The 15303-nt window shown below is 31.0% G+C and overlaps 1 protein-coding gene across 8 annotated transcripts in view; it reads left to right on the top strand.

The window, feature by feature from the left end:
* The window catches only part of Nav3 (neuron navigator 3), a 747442-nt gene that overhangs the window by 692452 nt on the left and 39687 nt on the right, over positions 1 to 15303 (top strand). For all 8 annotated transcript variants that reach the window (XM_063255189.1, XM_063255188.1, XM_063255190.1 and 5 more), the window contains 2 exons: positions 3497 to 3580; positions 11415 to 11526. In XM_063255189.1, coding sequence (XP_063111259.1) covers positions 3497 to 3580; positions 11415 to 11526 — 196 coding nt within the window. The remainder of the gene's footprint in view (positions 1 to 3496; positions 3581 to 11414; positions 11527 to 15303) is intronic.

Raw genomic sequence — 15303 nt, forward strand, 5'->3', positions numbered from 1 at the left:
ATGTAACAAAATAAAAGGTACTGTTTTTTCTGCAACTGTTTTTTCTCTGCAAACCTCTGGGGTATTATTTTTTTTTGAGACTGTGTCCTACTTCTTTGCTCTATTTAGTGTTTTTATGTAAGCTGGCAATTACTTTTGGTTTTCTGCATTTCTTCTAATGTGAAACTATTTTGTCCACATTAACAATGACAAACACTGACGGGACAATTTGATATAAGATAAAAGAAATATGAAACCTTTCATAATTGTTCATAGTTCATCTAACTAATAGTTATCAAATGTAAAATCTTGCATGTAGTAAAATAACCATCTTAAGTACTTTAACTTATGCAGCTTCACTTAGCTCTGTTAGGATACTGCTAGAAAGATACACATTTGATAGATAGTCCCACTGTGAATGAAAAAATGTAATGAAGACATTACATATAATCAAATTTCATGTTACTGTTTATCAGAAAAATTTTTCTATAAAACTATTCAACTTATATTATGTTTCCATGACGAAAACCAGTTTGCATTAAAAATATATTTCTCTAATGTTAGTTTATCTATTTTGTATCCTTGACCGACTTCATCTAACACAGCTCAGGAAATATTTAATATATAATTTGTTTTGATTTTTATGCAACTGCTGAAAAGTTAAAACCAAGTAACATATGATTAATAATTATCCTGAAAATTCATAGTTTTTAAGTTATTTTTACAAATTTTTTTACATAAGGCATATTATCACACAGTTTAATCATTTTTATTTTCTTCGATTCATTATGATGGTAAAGATCACTGTTAGTGGGAAAATTTCCCTCATTTAGTTCTTTTTCATTAATTACATTTGCTAAGAAATTTATCATTTGTCAATTCCAAAGTAACAAAATTAATATGATAATCTAAGCAGAAGTGACATAAATCTAAAGCAATAATTCACTAATGTAATTTTAATATACTTTTTATTGAAAACAGCATGACTCAAATTAAAATGTTATTTAGAATATATTTTAAAGTCAATAATTAAAGGGAAAATTTTTTCAACATTAGAAACTGCTACTGTAATGGTAAATATTTTGTTATTTTCTGGCTACATAAAGCTATAAAATGTAAACAATATAATTTATGTAGCATATTGTTTTTAGTCCTGACTTATTTGCTATATTACTGTTTCTTATCAAAATTTAATAAAAAATTGATAACTGAATCAGAGTGATTTTTTTCAAGTGTATATATTGGAGGACTCATGGTACTTTAAATGTTGCTGACATAAAAATTTACAACATTAAATAGAATCTTCTATTTAGTTTATAAATAATAAGTTCTAGAATTTACTAGAGTTTCTTCTACATATTTCTTGATTTCAAAATAAAGCAAGCAATGTTAGGTTTTAGTATCCTTTTTATGATCACAGTTGAATTATTTCCAAGAGCCTAAAGGCAAATCACTGCAAATACCCATAATAGACAAATATTGAGAATTCACATGGATGGATGACTTACAGCACGACTAACCCCTGCTGCACACTACGCAGATGACTATGAAGAGCAATGTTAAGCAAAATAAAGTAGTTACCAAAGACTCATGCCATATAATTGCACTGGGGTACTTGGCAAGCTAAAATGCAGTCAAGTGTTTAGGAATTCAAATTTAACTGCAAAACTATCAGGAAAAGCAAAACTGTAGTTAACATAAATATTACAATCCTAGTTGTCTTTGGCAAAGGACAAGGGCAATCTGGAAATTCCGTATTTATTGATTTGGCTGATGAGTACTTGAATATTTATTGTATGATAAATTAGTGAAGTGCATATTTTCGTTTGTTAATTTTTAATATGTTTTTCACAATCATAAAATGGTCAATATATAAGCAAAAATAAGATGCAGCCTTTGCTAACGTCTAAGCATATCAAGATTGATGTAATGTCTTTCCATGCCATTGAAATATCTTTTAACTATGAGATGTCATTCTTCCTTTAGAGTAGTAGCTATTTAATTAAATCTGTTAACAAACCTCAGTGTTTAATTTGCAAGGTTACATTGGTGTGGGGGTGGATGAAGATTCAGTACCCAAGATATGTAGAGAGAGAAGTAAAAGACAGAAGGAGAAAGAAAGAAAGAAGAGAGACAGAAAGGGGAGAAATTGACAGGGTGGAATGCAGTAGTGAATATAACAGAACACAAGTTAGCGCGTGGTACTGAAGACTTGGAGTTGGAGTCCAGTAAAAGTGTTCTCTACAAGTTATTTTTCTTTGCATTATAATATCATATAAAGAAGTGCAGGGAAAAATGAGTTTTGAGCTAAGAGCAGACACCTTTGTGTCCTGATGCTAATGAAAATGCTTCTACATTCTAATTGTTATCCAGTAATGCATTAAACATCCAGAGTCCTAATTCTGAGGACTCGAGATCCTTTTAATAGTAGACACCTCACTCTCTCAGGTCTGCTGCAGCTAGAGGGATACATCTTAGTGGAGTCGTGGTATACCCTTCCCTAGCAATATTAATTTTTTCCAAGGATTTCCAAATTTTTCCCATATATAGTGTATTATACATTTTGGTTGTAAAATAGCCAATCATTAGATGATTTCAGGGGTACAATGGAGCTCTGTCAGTTTGAGATAATGTACCTGACATTATTCCTTGAGCTGTGGATAGACACTGAAACAACTGTTCACACTTGCTACTCTTGGTTCAAGCTGTTGCACATGAGAGATAGATGGAAACTGGTCCATTGTAGAGTTACAGTAAGACCTTCGGATACTTCTTAATCATAAGACATGTGGGTCTGTATTATGATACAATTCTTTGAAATTTAAAATAAAACTGAAAATCTATAAAATCTTAATTTTAAATAAAATATGGCTGAATATTATCTCTGGCTGGTCTCCTTATGCTTCCTTAGTTGAAGGGAATAAAGAAGTAGGAAATAAAGTTCTTTTATTAACAAGTTTGGAAGGTAAAGACAACTCTTTTTCCATTCAGGCCTTTGTAAGTAGAGAAGGAGGAAAGATAATGTTAAAGCTGTCAGCAGATGTCTGACACTTGAAGGAGAGCACTATTACAATAGAGGAGCTAACAATATCTTCAAAGGTCATCACGCAAGTCTAAAAATGAGGAACATTTGTCCATTGACTATTTCGCTGACCTCCTTTTGGGCTTTCTTCTCAAAACTTGGCAGCTCAGAACTTTATTCAGTATTTTGGGTGTCAAATCCCTGCGTGATGTACGAGTCAGAAGGTGTTATTATTTGCAAAATATCATACCCTTCTGCAAGCTGAGCTAATATCAAATGTCAAGCTACTGAAACACTCACTTTAAGAAGCCAAAGTTTAGAAGTAAAAGTGAAGATTTGTGTTAAAAGGGACTCACCATTGAGAGCTAGCCAGGGTACTCATAGCATTTAAGAAGTTAAAATGCCTGGATTTAAGCATTTTGTAAAATGAGGGGTTTTTGTCTACCCACAGAAAATGCTGACATTTTAACAGTGTTTCTTCCATTTTCTTCACAGGCTCACCTCGTAGCAGCTTTTGAAAAAAGTTTAGGAAATATGACTGGCCGATTGCAAAGTCTAACAATGACAGCAGAACAAAAGGTATGTTTAAGTATTGCCACTGAAGGTTGAAAGGAGAAAGCACATTTCATAGAGCACTTAGATAATAGCCACAGTATATCTCCTGAAATATAATACTACAAAGGATCCGTTCTGTACCAATCAGGACAGCAAGATAATGCCTTTGTTTTCACATTTTAAATTACAGACATGATCAGATTAATCCATATGTGAATGCAAAGTTCTTTCTTTGTAGTCATTATTTTGCTTCTGACTGAAACTATTAAAAGAATACCAAATGTTAAGAAGCAGAAACAATTGTATAAGAGAGAGCATTCTGTATAACAAACTGTTATCGTCGACAAGAATTATACATTAATGAAAATGTTCACAAACACATGGCTTATACACCCTCTAAAAAGTAGGCTGCAATACTCAAAAAGCTTGTCTGGGATAAATGTTAATACTCTATCAAATAAGGGACTTTCAGTCAGAGAATGCATGACTCGTCCTGTGCAGTTTGGGAGTCATAAGAAATAGCTGGCATTTGTGAATTCTGCCTTTGAAATAATATTAAGTTATACAAAGAACTTGAATATAAATATTAAGAATTCTATGGTGTGGATAATGGATACTGAAAAGACAAGATTAAGTTCACAAAGGGTGCTTTAATAAGAAGGTGATGCTCCCCAAAAAGTCTAGTTGCTTTCCCTATAAATACCAGTTAACTGTCTTCTCTGCTGTTGGCCCTGTGTCTTCTTTGGATTTTCAGGCAGGTGCAGCCTCTGAAATGTATGGAAACAGTTATATAAAGTTATATATATATATATATATATATATATATATATATATATATATAAAGTGTGAAGGCAACCATTGTGCTAGCTTAATTCCCAAAGAGAGCCACAATCTAAAATGTTAGGAAATAATATATTCTGTTCTAGTGATGGTTTGTATGCCATTAACATTTGTAAGGTATGTCACTTGCACTACAAAATTAGCATACATTACCAAGTTTGTAAGTTTATGAAAGCTTTAAAAACTTAATCCAATTAAAAGATAAAATCTAATATCTTATAATTTCTAGATGTAATTGGCAAATGGTGCTTTAGAATTCTTCTACTTCACAGATTTCTTCTACCCATGGGAAAATACTGTCCATTCTTTTTGAGAAGCATGACTAAAAACTCCTTTTGAACTTATGAGTTTATTTTTCTTTTGTTGAGGAAAGGGAGAAGGCTAGTTTATTACTTCATGCTTTAAAGCACTTATGAGAAAAACAGAATTGCAAGTCCATTTAGGGCAGCCAGATGGAAAAAAAAATATGCACACTGGAACCCAGTAATCTTGAATGTGAACACTGACTATTTTTTGAGAGCTGTCTGATGCTGAGCAAGTATATCTCACCTTTTGTAACTCAAACTAAGCATTATAAAAGTATGTTAATAACATTATAGACATAGAAAGTGAGATAACATAATTATGTTACATGTAGCGTGCCATCCAGGAATGTTTCATTTATATTTCTCACATTTTTTCCTAAAATAAGATAAATCAAATCATCATGGAAGGCCTATTGCTGGAAATAAAGATTAATATTCAAGTTTAATATCTTTAAGAAATTAAACTTAATAAAAAACATTGCCATCCCCCATAGATCCTTCAACTTACATTTGTAAGTACAAGCATGTTAATTTATAATGCCTATAAGTATACAATATTTAATAATATTTCAATAATACAAAGAATTTTATAACTACATGCTCTTGTTTTATATTTATATAACTTTAAAATAGCATTGCCAGAATTGTGATGTTTCCCTAAAAGATATTAAGATACTTCAAATTGCCTTGATTATCTTTTAACCAAAAATAAAATCATTCTAGTTGCAACGTATATATACAGCATAACGCTGGTAACTAGTTTATTAAGCTAAGAGTTATAAATTTACTTTTTCCAAAGTGGTTTTAAAAAGCCTATAAAATTAGTTGCAATATTTTATGGCATAATGCAGTGACAGAATCTAACAAAAAACAGCAGATGAAAAACTTAATTACAATATATTATGGCATAATTCAGTGACAGATTCTAATAAAAACACAGATGAAAAAATTAATTGCAATATATTATGGAAAGATTCAGTGGCAGAATCTAAAAAGAAAGGAGAGATGAATGTATACAGTAAAATACATGAACCTGGATAATTACTATCACAAAGCAGTGAGCCGAGTCAAGTATCAGGAACACTAAGGCACAAAAAGAGATCACTTGTTGTCTTTTGTTCTCATTTTCTAACCTGAAGAGTATAATTTAGATTGAAGAGACAAACTTTTTGGCCCGAAATTCAAGGACAAATTTACTGCAGAGGTTCTTAAATTGGGGTCAGGGAATAAGAAAAGACAAATTCATTGCTCAGATAGACATTTCTCTAAAAGCTGAGGGCATAACATTTAATCATATTTCAGCAAAGACATTTCTTCTAAGAGCTGACATAAAAGAGCATATTATTCTTTGTTGATCCAGCAATCCTGAGAAAAAGCCTGGGGACCATAGAATAGAGGTTTATAAACTCTGTTCCTAGAGGTCTATAGTTTATTTGCCCATTTGATCATTCATCAAATATATGCTGATCTTCTGATTATAAGAAGGAAACATTATAGGCTGAAAAAATAAGTACATGAGGTATGCATTTATTTTCGTATCTGTATGTGTTATCTATACATATAGATATTTTCTAGAACATAAACTTTATGAGAAATATTTCCATGTATTCCCAATAACTTATATATGACACATTATATATACATATATATCTCATAAATTTTATGATCCTTATATATGAAAATATTCACATATAAAAATATGCATGTATATATGGTATTGCACATGATTTGTTTTATATATATAAATATTTATTTATATTTATATATTTATTATTTATTATATATTTATTATTTATATTTATATATATTCCACATGGAATTTGAATTCTAGTACAGGTACTGATAAAAATAGATTAGAGATATTATATTTCAGATGAAGATAACCACCACTGAAAAAAAGCAAAACAGAATGAGTTCATTGGGAAGTTGGATAGAAAGCCAACACATGAAGAAACAAAGACGTGTTGGCTATACGTGTTTGGCTTGTGAAATAGATAAACTAAACTACCACTCCAGTCCTTGTCTTCTGTCTCCAAAGAATGATTTTTCAGTCATCATATGGGATTAATTACTTGTAATAATTCCCAAATTTTAGTTTGACTCATGCAACAAAATCCCTCCCTTGAATATTGTACTAACAGTTTTCCTTGTTTCTATTTGGCAAATAGCAGTGATTCTTTTCCTGAATTTGTGTGCCAGAATACTGCTGTTATGTACTTACAACATTTTAAAGAAAAGATGTGAGTGAATAAGTCAACTAACAGAAATTTTATTTTGCCATTAGAAACACGACAATACAAAGTCACAAGCTTCTCAAAGGGAACCAGTGCATCTTCGTGCTGGTTCCAGAATAGAGGTGATAGAGAGGAGCTCTGTGGCTTTTGGAGGATGAAGAGAATTAATTCAGAGGAAATACAGGAATTTATTTCACAGAAGAAGGAGCAGCCTGAGCACAAGCAGCAAGGAGGAAAATTATGGGAAACGTCACTCAGAGCACTATATGCAGGGATTAATTTTCTCAAAGAATGCCATTTGAGAAAGACTCTGATACAGGTCATTAAAATGGCAAGAATTCTGCAAATATATTTTATGGAAGAAGTTTTTACAGAACTACTGCAAATCCTTGTTTTCAAATTTAGAAAGATTATACTCATTTAGGAATTTAGAATCCTGAATATATTCAAATAAGGTCCCTGGACATATCAAGATGGAAAAATTAGAATATATTTGGTATTTAACTCATCCTATTTTAAAGTATTTGTCATCTGGAGGTGTTTTTTTTTTTTTAAATAAATACCTAGGGTCAGACAATATGTTAATTTTTTAGAGTACAAGAAAACATGAATACCTAATTTTAAATTACTTTTTTCTATTGGGAGTTGGTGAAATTTGCTTATCTGAACCTAAATGTAATAGAAACAGCCAGTTGATTTCAGTAAAAAAATACACAAGACTTCAAAATAAATACAAAGAAAAGGCTAAAAGAGAAGAATATGGTTTGGGAAATTTAGTTCCATAAAGTCAGATTAACTGCCTATTAGTGGGACGAAGTGAAAGTATATTTTGTGGAAAAATGTGAGAGCCTTACCTAAAATGTCAACACAGTTCAATAAAATTTGGGGGAGAGCCAAACAGGCCTTTATCAGGAAGTAATTTGAAAAAGGTAGGAGATAATTAGAAACTTAGGTTGGAAACACCACCAATTAACCTTAATTGGACTTGTTTTCTGAGATGTTATTTGGTTATTTCATTTAGAAGCATTTCACTATGATATACCTTATTTTCTTCAGAAACATGTAAAAATTATTCAAGGAGGTATTTATTCCATTTGGATTCTTTATATAAAAAAAACTTAATGTAAAACTGGATCGTACCAGGTCAATTGGAGTTGGGCCATTATTATCCTGAATGGTTCAGGGGAGGAGATGAGAAGTATAAAGAAAATAATTTTTGCTCATGTTATTCCCAAAGCTTTTTACAGATTCCCCTAGTCCTTTGGTATCTAAATGATGATTATAGGAAATTGGAAACTACTAAATTGGAGAGGGAACCTACAAAATCATACTTTGATGATATATTTCCTATAATTTTCTCTGAAGTTTTAATTGATTCTAAAAACTTAAATGCTTTCTCATTTGCTTTCAAAAGAGATCATATGAAAATATCTCAGATTACCTAAGGATTTTGTTGTAATTTACATCTAAAACTCACATGTAATCATAGTCATTATCCAAACTTCCACCAAAGAGCAAAAAATAATACATAATTTTGTTTGAAAGCAACATTACAATTTCCAACATTACAATTTGCAGAAACCTTTGAAGAAATATGTTTAAAAAATAAATGTGAACAACTAGCTATAGTTGTGAAACTGAGAAACAAAACTGACAAACGACTGAAAAAGTGTCTATATCCCAGTCGCATTTTTATATAAAATCTCTGATGTTATCTCTATAATAATATTGAGAAAGAAAGCAAGGCCAGACTGACTTTATTGCCATCTAAACTTTCTACTTACATAACCACATTGAGACTCTCTATTTTTAATAAGTAATAAAAGTTTCAGTGTTTTCATATGGCACTATACTCCCTCTTGACCACTGTCTTATAAAAAACAAAACACTATGCCATAAAGTTAAAGTTTCATGTTATTCTTTAATGGGAAAATAGAATGGCAGAATGTAGACCAGAACATTTCAACAAAATCATTCCATCATTTGGTGAGGTCATAAATCACACGAAGAAACATATTTTCCAACAACTAAGCAAACCAAATATGTAGAGGATCTGAGAGAAGGGAACTTTATTATTTTTCTGTCAGAAAAACAGCTAAGTGTGGAGACACTTCAGAGTCACCTGTGAGGGGTAGGAAGAATATTAAAAGCAAAAGGCATGAAATGTTTCAAAGAAAAGAGGCAGTTGCAGCATGCATGAGAAGGTGGAAGTGGATCTCATTAACTGACATAAGAAGGGATTTTAGATTTGGGGAAAACTAATGTCGTTTTAAACAGATTATATCAATCTATATAAAATTTAGCTTTCCTTTTACTTAAGTCTGTAGGTACTTGATTATAGTTATAAAGTTCACCTAAAGTAGGTCTTTTCACGGAGGCAATTTTTTCCAAGTTACATGCTAGCTTATAGAATTACTTGGGTTTGCTGATCCATACTATGTAAAAACTAACCTGTTAATATCTTTTTGTTTTCAAAGCAGTCTTTAATTTTACAGAGTGATGTTTCTAGTATATATCAACACAATATCCTTTTTAAAAATTCCCTGAACATTCTACTTTAAATCATTTAAAAAACAGTTTTTAGAAGAGATTTCTCTAGAAAGATTTAAGTGTAATCCTTACACTGAAATAAGTCAGCTGATAAAAATTAAGCTCAAATTTTAGACACTTGCATAAAATCTCATTTCCATTTTGTTCCTTTGAAACTATAACCAATTACTTTAGCATACTTTTAACCTACATTATGAACATCATTAATCTTAAATTCATGGTTGAAAATCTTTTTTTAATAAAAACAACATGCAACCTAGTATTTATATTATAATGTTAATATTCAAGTTATCTGGCTCATTAATTATGCACCATGGGTGTTCTTTTTAAATAAACTTGTTACAAAATCAGAATGAATTTCCAGTAAATATTTTACCTCTTGGGGAGTTAATTTTAAGTGTATAATATATTCAATTTTGATAAGCTTACCCATTGCCAGTTGAGCAAGGGTCAGAATATAGAAGTCAGAAAAAAGAAATTAATGAATTGAGCCGGAAAGTTTTCCATAAATACCAGATTTTTCCTCTATGACAAATAAATGATAATGGATTATAGTCAAGTATTTGATGATCTACATATAAATTCAAGAAATTACTATTAATTTGTCAGTAAAGGTTCTTTGATTTATAAAGTGTTAAAAGTCTATGAAAAGAATTAATTTGTTTTTAAAATCTAGCTGCTCACTTGTCAGGGATCCAATGAAAATAAATATATGAGGTGCCAAGTAACTCTCCCAAACTTGCATATCATTTAAATTAGCATTGTCTATCTTTTATTAACTATCCAAGGTTAGAACAGTCACCAGGCATCCAAGATTTTCATGCAAAGAAAATCTTTATCTTTTCTTCCTTGTATCCTGAGATATATTAAATACCAGTAAACTATTCACCAAAGGGATAAAGAGTCCAAGCCTGATGATTTGACTTTCTGCTGAAGCTGCTAGAGAAAAGTATGAATGACAGGCACATTACTAAGGACCTCTTCCTCTAAGAGGCTGAGAGAAGTCTAATTTTTAAGACTGCATCACCATCAAGAAAGATACCCTTGTGTTTGAATCTCTGATGGAAATGTTGTCTGTGCTACCTACACATTTCCTTTCCTTTTTCTTTTATTCTCCAGCTATCTTATCTTCCTCATAATAAGTAATTTCTAATCCAGTAACTCACTTACTTAGCTGAGAAAGATAAAATGAATTAGTGATTTGTATTAGAATATAACATTAAATTATCCCAATGTCAGTAAGAAACATACATTTTATTCAAAAAATGGATTTGTAAACTACATTGGGAATTTGTTGTTTAAGAATTGTGTACAAAATATTGTTTATGAAAGGGTATCCCCCATTGTTTGTTTTAGTTAAGCTGGGTCCTGATGCTAGGAATTTTACTGGATGAAAAGCTTTAGGATCTAAGACGACCCCAATATGCCAACAGAAATTTAGTAAAATGTCATTTAATAGAAGTGAGTTAGGGATGAGCTTCAGGTTATTTACTTGGCAAAGAATTACCAAATGAAAAATATGTTACACAAAATCTAAAAATCAATCATTTGACAAAAACTCACTTTCCAGTTGACAGTAAATAAATAAAATACAATGATGTAATGGCAATATCTAAATATCTAATGTAATCACAGGTAATATTACAAGTTTGGTATCTAAAATGAATGCTGTGATATCTCACTTTGTTTTCTGTTGGTCAGCTTGAATGTCACCCTTTTAAAGGTTTAAAGATTGCAACACTTTTATAGGACTATTACTAATGAAAACACTTCTTAAAATTTTCGTTTAGCAAAGAAAGGAGTTGATATGTAAATTGTAACAAGGTCAGCCACGCATCCAAATCTCCCAGGATGTTGACACAATGTAAAATTGAACCCATTTTATTTTTCTCTCCAGACATTAAACCTTCCAAACTGTTTATTCCACAGGAATCAGAACTTATAGAGCTAAGAGAAACCATTGAAATGCTGAAGGCCCAGAATTCTGCTGCCCAGGCTGCTATTCAGGGAGCACTGAACGGTCCGGACCACCCTCCCAAAGGTATGTTTAGAAATATTGCCATTTTTCATCCAATAGAATAAGCATCTTTTTTTACTAGTTACTATTTATGGTTAGAGGAAAGCGCGCTATTCAGTGGCCTTTTCAAATCAGCAAGGTGGAATTAATGTGATCCGAAGTCTAACTTTGAGAATAATAAGCTTCATTATCAAATAATTTTAAAATAAACCTTAACATATTCATTTCTATAGTCTTACACACATTCCTCCCCATAGATGTAGGAGAGCTGATTGATTAATACATGCATTCTGACATCAAGCAAATCAGGGCCAGTAATGATTACGATAATCCAGATCTGTATATAAAATTAAACAGCCAATAGGCAAATATCCCAACAAGTGAACATGGGAAGCAATTTCTCCTGGATGTGGTCAATACAAAGGTAATTTCTTACAGGTAATTTAAAAGTAAGGAGGCAGGCTAACATTTGACCTTCTTTTCATCATCATGATTTTGAAATTTTCAATAGTGAAACTTTTGATATCATCCTTATCACTTGGTTCTCCACTGAAGAGATGCTCACTATTGTCATCATTCTTTTACATGTGTTCTTCTTATTCATATATTGGCTCTTTTCAGTAGCATTAAATATGCTCAACTGTTTCCCAGTTTAAAATTATTTTCCTAAATCTTAAGTGGTCTGTCAGATATGCAAAACTACTTTGGAATATCAGTGTCTTTAGTGCTCTTCATTTTTTTTTATCAGAAATGTATGTTTGTGCTACATAATAATTGCATTCATCTTAAGAAATTTGAAGCAATCACTTTTTAGCTCACTGGATTGTTACCTCCATTTCCTAGTATCCAGGATCAGCAGTGACTTGTATGACAGTTGACTAATACAGCACTTAAAATTCTCATTGTGTTAGTTATGGAAACTGCTTTAATACTTAGGTCCAATCTCTATTACTTGAAACATTTATTTTCTAATAGTCAGAACATCATCTGCTCATTTCTCCTTATAATACTTTGAAATCTCTTTCAAATGATTTGTTTGCTTCTTTGTTTTTATTGAAGTTGTTTTTGTTGTTCCTTCTTTTTCATTGATTTAATTATGGATGTGTTAAGCTTCTACTATTCTGATCCTGAAACTTTCATTCTATACATTCTATCTAAAATTCTGTAACAAGTTATCTAGTCTTCTAGCTATGATTACCATTCTTGTGTTCATAACTGTTAAATCTATAGCTCTAGGCTTATATCAGCTTCTGAGATGTACACCTGTCCATCTGGTCACCCAGAACTTCTCCTGGATACTTTCTGATGTCTGTCTGGTACTACAAACCCAACATCTACATATTTGCATTTGACATCTTCTTTCTCTGCACTTTTTGTCTTGGTGTTCTTTGCTTAAGTAAATGACACCGCCATCCTTTTACATAACCACAAATTTAGATACTGTCCATAACTACGTCTCCCGATTCAATACATCGGTGAGTTCTATGGATTCTACCCTTAACTATTTCTTGGATTTGTTCACTTTCTTTCATACTTTATCACCATTTGTCATTTCTTTTGTGAACTGTGACCACAGATGCTTACTTAGGCTTCCTGTTCTTAGGTTTACCCTGCTTTCCACTCTTCTTCACAGCAAAGCCAGAGCAGTCATCTAAAAACTTATGCCTGTAGGTATCGCGTTGCCTTTCAGTTGAAATACGAGCTCTTTAACAGGACATTTTCTTTCTTGGCCAACTTTATTCATTCCAAAAATATTTAGTGATTGCTGACTGTGTGTGAGATGTTCTTGACTTACTTTTTTCTTGGATACTATGTGCCAAATTTCAGCGATACTAACTTTCTTTTAATTCTTTACATGTAAGTTCTTAATACAGCCTGTTAATTTCCCTTAGAAACTAGTACCCTGTTTATTCAGCATACAGTATTTTTGGAAAATGGAAGGCATTAAATATACTTTCCCCCTAAACTGGATGAGAATCACTAATGTAGGTTACCAGAAAAATCTGTAGTTAGTCTTACAGATGTACATTATAGTTCAGTGACTTTAAGATCTGCTTTCCTGATTCGTAGTAAAAGGGCTTGTTTTTGCATCCTAGGACCTATGATGATGCCTTGCACATAAAAGGATCTTACTCTGATTTTACAGAAGAGAATAACATAATTTAACAAAGTACAGTTGAATTTAAATATTAGGAAAACAACCATTTAATGTGAGGTATACTTAATTTAAAAGACAAACTACTTTTTATGGGCTACTTTTCTTAAGAATTTAGAAGCTTTCTATGTGGGGAGTTGATTTATAAGCTACATGGAAAATTACTGTGTATTTAAAGCTTATCTTAGAGCCATAATATAGCAGCTTATGTTCTAAATCTTCATGTCATAAATAGGTCCAGAAGGGATTTAAAAAGGCTTAATCCCTTCTTTAATACAGTAGAAGTCACTGAAGTAAAACTTTCTGGAAGGATTTCTTTTCTCTTAGGCAACAGGTAGCAAAATATACCTGCTTGAATTAAAAGATAATAATTCCTTTGCTCAGAAATGTGGGAGAGATCATGGTAAGTGAAAAAAATAATACATTGTATCTAGTAGAGTAGAAAAATGTTAAAAAGTAATTTTTTCTATTTTAAAACCAAAAATTACTTATAAAAATAAGCATTTTATAAATACTTATTTATAAAAGTTTGACCATATACAAAATATTTAGGTGTTTTTTCTGAATAGATACTAATTAATATTAAATTTAGTGAGTTTAGTACTATTTTATCACACTAACCATTAATATTATATAGAAAAAGGATTAAATTGGACTAATTGTGAATTTTTCATTGTTATTCAGGTGGTTGGGTAACCTATAAATTTATATTTGAAATCATACTGAAATTCAGTAGTTGAGACTATTTTTGTCATAAAGGTTTTAACATACGATTTTAATATAAATATTTGGAATGCAGCAATAGTTTCATAAACGCAAAAATCATACACAAATACATTACTTTACCATTCTGTTTTCTCTAAAGTTAGTTATAACAATTTATTAGCAAAGTCTAATATATAGAGACTAGAGTAAAATAGAATCTATTCATTTAAAAGTATATTTAAAGTGTCTGCTCTACTTTTGGCACCATTATATATCTAAATAAAAAAGATACAAATGAATGACTGTACTGAAAAGACTCACAATTCGCTACAATGAAAGGCACATAAAAACTATTATAGCAAACATAATTTCTATGTAGCTGAAAGTTGAGACTATGATATTTTTTTCTCAATATACTATTTTTTCATTTTTAAAAAAGAACAGAAAAGTGTAGAAATCATTCTGAATTTCAAAAAAAATAACATGGAAAAAATAACATTAGTAAATCATCATTAGGTGATATATTACATATTGCTATCTCAGAAGTAGTTATTCAAGTTATAAAATCATAAAAATGAACAATCAATGACAGCACAAACTATTCTGTTTGGACTATTGTTTTCAAGTTATTACTTCCATGTAAACATGAGTTTTCCTTTAACTATTACGAAGGCCAGTTTAGCAACATACATTAAATTTCTGTTCATAGCAAACATTTGTTAGAAATAATGGTAGGTACATTTAATAAATGAATAATTTGAATAAATTTATGCAACCACTGCATAATCATGTACAAGGTCTTGGATTTAGGAGTCACAGGAAGCACAATAGATTTGGTCTTTGTATCAATGGACTATTTAGTGACAGAGCAGAAAATATTTTCAAATTCTAAGATATATAAGAATAAGTTGTCTCAGAAAGAAAAGGATACTGGGTAAACT

Source organism: Cavia porcellus, unplaced genomic scaffold, assembly GCF_034190915.1.
Source record: "Cavia porcellus strain 051 isolate PalLab524CR breed Dunkin Hartley unplaced genomic scaffold, mCavPor4.1 scaffold_8, whole genome shotgun sequence".
In the NCBI taxonomy this organism is placed as follows: domain Eukaryota; kingdom Metazoa; phylum Chordata; class Mammalia; order Rodentia; family Caviidae; genus Cavia; species Cavia porcellus.